The sequence below is a fragment of the Homarus americanus genome, unplaced genomic scaffold, assembly GCF_018991925.1.
Source record: "Homarus americanus isolate GMGI-L3 unplaced genomic scaffold, GMGI_Hamer_2.0 scaffold46583, whole genome shotgun sequence".
Classification (NCBI taxonomy): domain Eukaryota; kingdom Metazoa; phylum Arthropoda; class Malacostraca; order Decapoda; family Nephropidae; genus Homarus; species Homarus americanus.
The window spans coordinates 2,015,849-2,025,191 of NW_024731675.1; the positions used below are offsets into that span (position 1 = coordinate 2,015,849).

At 39.7% G+C, this 9,343-nt stretch overlaps 1 protein-coding gene across 1 annotated transcript in view; it reads left to right on the top strand.

Annotated features, from left to right (window-relative positions):
* LOC121867651 overlaps positions 1–9,343 on the top strand; it is a 40,486-nt gene extending 31,143 nt beyond the window's left edge. The window contains exons 21-29 of the mRNA XM_042367666.1: positions 3,134–3,373; positions 3,504–3,619; positions 3,877–3,996; positions 4,134–4,338; positions 4,610–4,761; positions 4,957–5,157; positions 5,343–5,444; positions 6,706–6,880; positions 9,234–9,343. Coding sequence (XP_042223600.1) covers positions 3,134–3,373; positions 3,504–3,619; positions 3,877–3,996; positions 4,134–4,338; positions 4,610–4,761; positions 4,957–5,157; positions 5,343–5,444; positions 6,706–6,816 — 1,247 coding nt within the window. The 3' untranslated portion in view covers positions 6,817–6,880; positions 9,234–9,343. The remainder of the gene's footprint in view (positions 1–3,133; positions 3,374–3,503; positions 3,620–3,876; positions 3,997–4,133; positions 4,339–4,609; positions 4,762–4,956; positions 5,158–5,342; positions 5,445–6,705; positions 6,881–9,233) is intronic.

Below are 9,343 nucleotides of genomic sequence, written 5' to 3' on the forward strand. Positions count from 1 at the left end.
TGGACGGTGACCTGGCAGGTTATTACAGGCCCATCAGCAAGCTGTCTGTACCCATACAAGAGGAACTACTGGAGGCTCATTTACTCTTCAAACAAGGCGATCGTTTCCTGGAGGCTGCCGGGGCGTGTAGGTTCTGGCCAGACGGTCGGGGAATCTTCCTCAACTCGGACAGCACGCTGGTGGTGTGGGTGAGCGAGGAGGACCACTTGAGGATCATCTCCATGCAGGACGGGGGAGATCTGACCCAGGTGTATGATCGCTTCACGCGGGCCGTCACTGCTCTCGGCTCCCGGCTACCCTTCACCGTATCTCAGCGCCTTGGCTACCTTAACTTCTGCCCCACTAATTTAGGAACAGCGATTCGAGCCTCCGTCCACATCCGGCTGCCTAACTTGGGTGATGATCGCCGCCTGCTGGAGGACACAGCCGACCAGTTCCACCTTCAGGTCCGCGGCACCTCTGGGGAGCACTCCGAGGCCAAGGACTTCATCTTCGACATCTCTAACAGACGTCGCCTCGGCCTGACGGAGATCGAGGCTCTACAGGAGATGTACGATGGAGTGCAGGAGATCATCCGGCTGGAGCGGCAGATGGAGGAGAGCAACACCCGTAAGGGATCCGGCCGCAGTTACCATTAATGTCCTCGCCGGCTGAAGACATCCGGCTCTTAACGTCTCTCTGGCCAGATATCAAGTCCAACCCGGCTGTAAACGACCCTCTGGGAGTGACCATCTCCACAACAAGTACAAAATGAAGACTGACGATGATGATGATGATGATGATGATGATGATGGATAAAAATAAAAAAAAAATAAAAAATATATATATATTTAAATTTGTTATGAAAAGTTACAATGGCTTCACAAATGAAACAATATATACATTGTTACCTGGAAAATTGGTACCAGAACAACAAATGGAACAATGACTGCACCGCACCACCTGCAACAACCACCAGAAGTAATTACAACATGGTCTGCAACATTGTAACACCTGTAATCAAAGACTGTACCTGTGATTGTCTTATTGATGCACTTGTTGGCGACTACAGGTATATGTAGAGCCTTGGATTATGTAGTAAAGGTGATGAGATCTTCTGTAGCACTTATCGTTAACACCTTGATGGCTATAGAGCTCAAGTTCCTGTGTAGTAATAGTATGACTTATTGACTACTAACCTAACCTAACCCAATCTTGTCTCTCAGTGGTAGTATTAAACTTGATTGATGTACCCTGGCGATATTTATGGGGCAGTGTGTCTGTGTGTCTGTCTGTGTGTGTAGTGATAATAATACACACATATATTTCTTTAGTATTTATTAATTATTTACATAAGTTGAAGAATAATTATTAAGTTTTAGTATTGGAATTATTTATTGTGTGTGTGTGTGTGTGTGTGTGTGTGTGTGTGTTTGTTTGTTTGTTTGTTTTTCTGCTGTTTATCCTCTAAGAGTTTACTAAAGATAAAATTATACTGAATAGTTAAAATGTTATAGAGATTATGTAAGCCTTTGTTAATATTATCAATTATAGACAAACACACACACACACACGTATGTATGTATGTATGTATGTATGTATGTATGTATGTATAGTATAGTATTTTCTTATAACATGTATACAAACCCCATATAGAGTAGATATAGACAGTGTAAAGTGATATGTAGTCGATATAGTTCATTAGTAGTATATGTTGTGTGTGTGTGTAGTGTGTGTGTGTGTGTGTGTGTGTGTGTGTGTGTGTGTGTGTGATTATTATTATTATTGAATTATTATTATTATTGGTAGTGTGGTGTGTGTTGTGTGTGTGTGTGTGTGTGGTGTGTGTGTGTGTGTGTGTGTGTGTGTGTGTGTGTGTGTGACATCATATATATTTTAACTAATACTATAAAAATCACCAAATTAAAATTGGTTATTAAATTGTGATTTTTATTTCACTTAAGCCTGATCATGCCACTCCTAAAACACCCAATTTTGAAGAACTTGAAAAAAATAACATGAATTTTTTAAACTTGAACATGTTGCTATGAAATCTTGAACATATCTGAACATAATATTAGAACATTTATGAACACTTTGAAACAAGAATATAACATGTTTTTAGTTGTTTTATTATAGGGTGTTACTTTAGACATACACACACACACACACATACATATCAAAACATCTATATAATTGTTTTAAAGACTAATTATGTGAATATAGAAAATAAACAATAATAATAATAATAATCCACACTCGAATGCCAAGTGTGTAAACAAAGCAGGTTAAATACGCTCACTGAGGGGCCCCGGTCCAGAAGACACTAATATAAGCCTCAACAAGTAAGTAAATTAACTCAGTGTCATGGTGTGAAGCTTAAGGCTCCTGCGTGGCATGATCAGGTCCTTATTTATTTTGCTCCTTTTCCAGTTTTTTTTAGTTATTTTCTTTAATTTGTCATTTACGTTAAAAGGGACAAATTGACGGTTCCCTTAAGGCGAGTAAATAGCATGTGAATAATTAATGAGTTATAGTGTTCATTATTTATTGCTAATTATTATTATTTAAATTGATTGTAGAATAGAACTTTTTTTGGCGTGTTTGAACAGTTGTACTTGACTTTGTAAATATAGAATGAAAACGCGGTATGTATGTATATATGTATGTATGTATGTATATGTATGTATGTATGTACTGTATGTAGCTTACGAATGTATTTAATAGTTACTAAAAAAAGTTCGGTTCCATTTTCTTGGCCTGGGAAACCATTTTATTGAAATTTATTGATTTAATATATATTTCCTTATAAAAACTACTACTTCAAGTATGATGTAATATATTTTATCACCTACGCCTCCTCTTAAGTTATATAATAAATATTTTTTTGTATTAGATATGTAAATGAAGCTTAAAGTCATAACTCAACAAGGGAATCGGATGAAGGATTTTTGTTTATATGAGGTACTTCTAGCGGTCACTTGGCACGATATGCTTATTTTTGTAAGTTTTTCCTTGCATTCCAGCTTGACACAATATCACCAATGTATGTAGTTTTTATTGATGAAACTATTTTTTTATTAGTTATTAAATTAGTTGATCAGAATAATTGCAATGTTGAAATGACCTGAACTGACCTGACCTCCCTTCACAGCAGATGACCACAACAAGCCTGATGACCCCGGCCGTGACCCCAGTGAACCTGATGATCATGGCCGTGAACCTAGCGAACCTGATGACCCCGGCCGTGACCCCAGCGAGCCTGATGACCCTAGGGAAGGTCAAAACCCCAGCGAGGTCAGCGTAGGTCTCCTCACTCGTCAAAACAGTCGGGCGTCTGTCAAGTCTGATTTCCCGGGCATGTGGACTGATGATGGGCAGTACCTTACACACGGTGAGAGATTATTGGTGGTATTAGTGACAGAGATTTTGACTTATATTAGAGAGAAAGGAAAAAAGTAACCCCACACCTAACCTAACCCGACATGACCCAACCATTACGTGACCTTTGACCTCTCTTACAGCCCTGGGTGACGCATTAATCAGAGGACTATCAGAGGTTAATGATGCTCGCCCCCCTGACCCTATCTCTTACCTGGCCTGTTGTTTATATACCTACAGATACACCAATCACGATCAGGTCAGTTGGCACACCTCCAATTAACGAACTCTACGGTATATTGTCCGTTATATGGAGGGTTTTTTAACGGTCCCTCGATATAACGAACTACTATCACTTTCCTGGTATATATTTTTTGTGTAAATAAATTTGTTTATGAAAGAGTGTAATTAAATTGATATTATTATTATTATTTAGTTAATTAATTTCCTCTTTACCGTGACCTGTTCTGGGGTCAACCTCACCTGTGCCGGGGTCAACACCACGTGACCCAGCAGAATGGGGGATCAGGTGTGGGCAGCTCGGGGTCAGATAGGTCAGGTGAATTAAGTATTGCTCTGCAGACAGCTGTTGACAGTACTGGTGGTGCTGACTCTGTTCCGACCCCACAGACCAGGGTGAGTGTCTGTCTCTGTCTGTCTGTTTATGTATATATTTATTGATATTTATAAGTACAACAATCTGTACTGTACACACACACACACACACACACACACACACACACTATAAATAACATCATCTCTTTGGCTCACAGGATAAAAAAGGCCAAAGTGTCCTCCACTTCGCCGCTTCGAAACCCCACGGCAGGTCCGCTTTCTACAGACTTATAGCGGAATCCGGATGTTCATTAGCGGACAGGGACGAAGATTACCGGACACCAAGAGACGTGGCGACAGAACACGACCTACAGGAGAACGTAACAGCTCTTGATAAATGGGTGATGAACTTGGCTGCCGAGGGTGAGTTGTGCGTCTGTCTGTCTGTCCTTTTCTGTCTGTCTGTCTGTCTCTTTCTGTCTGTCTGTCGCTGGTCTGTCTATTTCTGTCTCTCTCTCTCTGGTTCTGCCTCTCCCTGTCTCTCTGTCTCTCTGTCTCTGTCATCCTTTTCTGTCTGTCTGTCTGTCTGTCTGTCGGTCGCTGTGTCTGTCTATTTCTGTCTCTCTCTCTCTCTGGTTCTGCCTCTCCCTGTCTCTCTGTCTCTCTGGATCTGACAGGTGTCCTTCACTTACAGGTAGACGGGATGAACTAGAACAGCTGTTAATTGATGGTTACGACCACCTATTAGACGTAGAGGATGAACAAGGTAATAACATCCTCCAGGTGGCTGAAGAACACGGACAGAACAAGACAGTACAGTTTTTAAAAGGATCATTGAACTTTGAGGTTTGTTAGTGTTCTGTTGTTATTGTTATTGTTCTTTCTCTCTCTCTCTCTCTCTCTCTCTCTCTCTCTCTCTGTCAACCCCCCCTCCTTCCTTATCCACCCCTACCCTCACCTTCACAACCACACCTCCTCACCCCCCCCCACCCCCTCTCACACCCCTCTCACATCCCTCTCACACCCCCTCTCTCTCCACAGGAAAAACGAGACTGGCTCCACAAAGCCATACGAGTTGGCTCCCTCCCCCACGTACAGTACATCGTCGACTCCCCGGCCATGGCTAGTGCTAAGGACCCCAGAAGCAGGACCTCTCTACACATAGCGACCCTGTGTGAGGAGAAGGACATTATGGAATACTTAGCCAAGAGTTACCCACAGCTGTTGAAGATTGGTGATAATGTGAGTCGATTGGATGAAGGGGTTGTTAGTGGTGGTGATTGGAGGTCTGTGGGGTGATTGGTGATGGTGATTGGGGATTTGTGAGTAGAATTGAATGATATTTATCTTGTGATTAGATATTATTGTATATTGGACTAACCATATCTCTCTCTCTCTCTCTCTCTCTCTCTCTCTCTCACACACAGCTGGGCCGGACACCTCTCCACTATGCCATGGCCGTAGAAGGGGTGGACCAAGTGGCCAAGATACTGGTCCAGGCTGGGGCCAAACGGGTCATCAAGGACTTGGTTAGTGGCCACACATACATACATACATACATACATACATACATACACTTAACATCACTTCACAACATCTTGGGACACTTTACGACACTTATAAATTAACTTAAGTAATACGTAGTCCAATAAGTTGTTAAGTAGACTTCAAGTAATAATTATAAGTATCGGTTTTGAGTTAGAAAATAGTGAAAAGTAAATCACATTACTTAATACACTCACATGACCTTGGAATTAATAGGATTTAAGTGTTTATAAGTAGTTAAATGTTCTTCTGATGTAGTAATTAGTTATAAGTAATTTTAAGTAAAAAATTGTAATACGATAACTAATTTCTAAAGATTTTTTATAAATATTCCAATAATTTTAATTTATTTTTAATCGAGAATTAGATCTAGTTAACTATAATTAAATACGATGTTATTTTGTTAACTGATGCAAAAAAAAAATTAACAAAACTAACTAGAAATTATTAAGTTTCGTGAGATTTTATTACTAATTTTTTGCCTCATGTTAAAAATTACTAAATAAAATTATTAAATGTCGATATTAAGTCAATGTTCTTGTTTGTATTTGTTTCTTTGTTTGTTTGTCACTGTAGCCATGATCGCTATATACCCCACACATAGCACTTTCTTCTTGCATGATTTACCTACATGTAAGTTAAACCACAATTATATATATTCTACTATAATTATATGTTAATGTGTTTGTGGTAATTAATTAATTATTATACACGGAAAAAATCTTCACCTGACACGTGTATGTATGTGTGTATGTGTGTATGTTTGTATGTATGTATGTATGCATGTATGTATGTATGTATGTAAGTATGTATGTGTGTATGTTTGTATGTATGTATGTGTGTATGTATTTAGCGCACATTAGTACATTCTTCTGTGTACTGTTAATCACTTGTGTTTTCTATTTAATTATTGTTGTTTTATGTACCAATCTTATTATTGTTTTGGTGTTTTGATCTTTTGTGATGAAATATTTGTCCTCTCTCTCTCTCTCTCTCGCTCCCTCTCTCTCTCTCTCTCTCTCTCTCTCTCCTCTCTCTCTCCTCTCTCTCTCACACACCCTCTCCCTCTCTCCACCTCCTCACACACACACACACACCTCTCCCTCCTCCACCTCTCACACACACCTCTCCCTCACTGCTCATCACACACCTCTCCTCCCCCCTCTCTCCCCTCTCTCCACCTCTCTCCCTCACTGCCTCACACACACACCTCTCCCTCACTCCACCTCTCACACACACCAACAGCGAGGAAGCACCCCGTCAGCCAGCTTCATCCACCCTGAAGGTGTACGAACATTACAAAAGCAAGAACAAGCATTACTAATTGACCGTCATCTGTCGCCCATCCCAGTATAGAAGGAGGAAGACCCGGATAATCACCTGTACTTAATTACCTGATGTTAAAATTAATTATATCCTGGTTAGTTGGGATTATATATGTTTTTAAGCCTTATAGAATTAATTAGGCTTTTTTGTTGCTTTGATAATTAGGCTTTAGTTTTTTTTTTTTTGCTTTGGTGATTAAGTTTGTTGAGTTAATTAGATGGTAGTTATGTTTTTTTATTAATTAGCCCTTTATTGTAGTTTAATTAGGCTTATGGTAATTAATTGAGCTTTTTTCATATATTAATTAGGCTTTTTTGCTATGGTAATCAGGCTTTGTTGCTGTCTGTGTTATGTAAGGCTTATAGAATTAATTATTTTTATGGTAACCCAACTGACATTAATTCGGTCGTGTTAATTGTATATTTTAGAGCTACTTAATTCATAAGAGTCTATTTTGGAGCTATTTAATAGATATGGGTCTATTTTTTACCTATTTAATATATTAAGTTAATTTTAACCTATTAATTTCATTTTTATTATAATGCGTAAAATAAACTAATCAATTTAACCTTGTAAAATTAATTCCAATAATTTATATAATTTGGTATACTTTTTATTGTTTGGTATTAACTAATGTAACGTTAAGTTAATTTACTGTTATATATATAATTTTCTGTTCAGTTAGATATATTTAATCTTTAAGTAATATATTAATTATAGTTTTTAATCATCATTTAGTTAGTTAGATTATTTTACACTCAACTTCTACATTATATTTCGACTCCTAAAATTTACATTATATTTCAACTTCTAAAATCTTTGTTATATTTCAACGCTGTATATAAACGCATGGAGTTCTTTTTGTTCACTTAATTATATATATATTTGTTATATTTCTGTGTCTGGAACTTTGTGGAACTTTGAACATACACTAAAAAGTTTACCCGCATGAAATCACAGTCTTCGAAACTTTATCTCTGTTTTAAATCAAGTTCTAAGTATATTTGGTATTGTTTGTGTATTAATTCTTGTGCTTTGAGCTTTGGAACTTTATACATACACTTATATACAGTTGAATAATTATATGCATGAGTTAGTTGCTTCTGAACATCGTATTATTGTGAGTTATGGCCAAATAGTGTTTTATAGTTGAGTTACCCATTAATTTAAATTACTTTTTTTATTTAACCTATTCTTTCCGCTTGTTTGTGTTTTATTTCCATAATTTGTGGTTATATTATGTTTAGATACTTTAATTTATTTTAAAAAACTTGAAATTCTATCAGGATTGTGATAATTTAGGGGAATCTTATACATTTTTGGATTATCTTGGTACGTTTTCTGTGATATAAGTTTGTTTGTTTTCCTTGAATCACCTGATGGCGTAAACATTATGATTCTGGTGTTTGTTTACATTGAACCATCTGATAGATTATGTAAATAACATTGATTATGTGTTAAAAGAATATCCTTCCTTCCTTAGGCTTTAGTAAGCCCCTTTATAATATTTATACTGTATATACTTGTGACACTTGCCAGATGCTTCTGGTGTCATTGTACAGGGGTACCCAGTGACAGCACTAGGATCCCGCTTCCTCTATCAAGGAATAAACAATTGAAATTGAAAAATTGAAATCATCTGATGGTGTAAATATTTTAATTTTGACGTAAATTAACATTAAAGAATCGATTTGAAAGTTTTAAAAAGAGTTAAATATTATTTTTCGGATTTCACGAATATTAGGCACACCAGCATGTTACTTGGTGATTAAACCCCCCAACACAACCCAGCCCAGCCCTCCCAACCCTGCCTCCCCCACTCCCAGCCCTCCCTGCCCACCCAACCCCTACCCTGCCCCTGCAACCCTACCCCCTGCCCACCCAACCCTACCCAACCCCAACCCCTGCCCACCCTACCCTACCCTACCCCACACCCTACCCAACCCAACCCAACCCTACCCTACCCTACCCAGCCCTACCCAACCCAGCCCACCCTACCCCTACTCCCACAACCCCACCCTACCCTGCCCAACCCACCTACCCACCCAGCCCCCCTACCCCACCCACTCCTACCCTACCCCACCCCCTCAACCCCTACCCTACCCACCCTGCCCCCACCCCTCCCCTACCCTACCCAACACAACCCAGCCCACAACCCTGCCCAACCCACTCCCTACCCTGCCCAGCCCTGCCCTGCTACCCTGCCCTGCCCTACCCTACTGCTGCCTGACCCCTACCCTACCCTACCCTACCCTACCCAACCAACCCTACCCAACCCAACCCAACCCTACCCCCTCCCTACCCAACACAAACCCCCACCCTACCCAGCCCAGCCCAGCCTACCCAGCCAACACAACCCTACCCCCAACCCCCCTGCCCAGCCTACTCCCCTTAGCCCAACCCAACCCAAAGTAAGCTAATCTAACCTTTTTTGTTCCGTCCCACAGAGAGGAAAGTTACCGAGCAGTTATTTCATGAACCGTACCGAGATTGTTGCCATGATCAAGGAGGTGACGACTGACCCGGATTAATGGAGGACGACCTTGAGTACTACCTC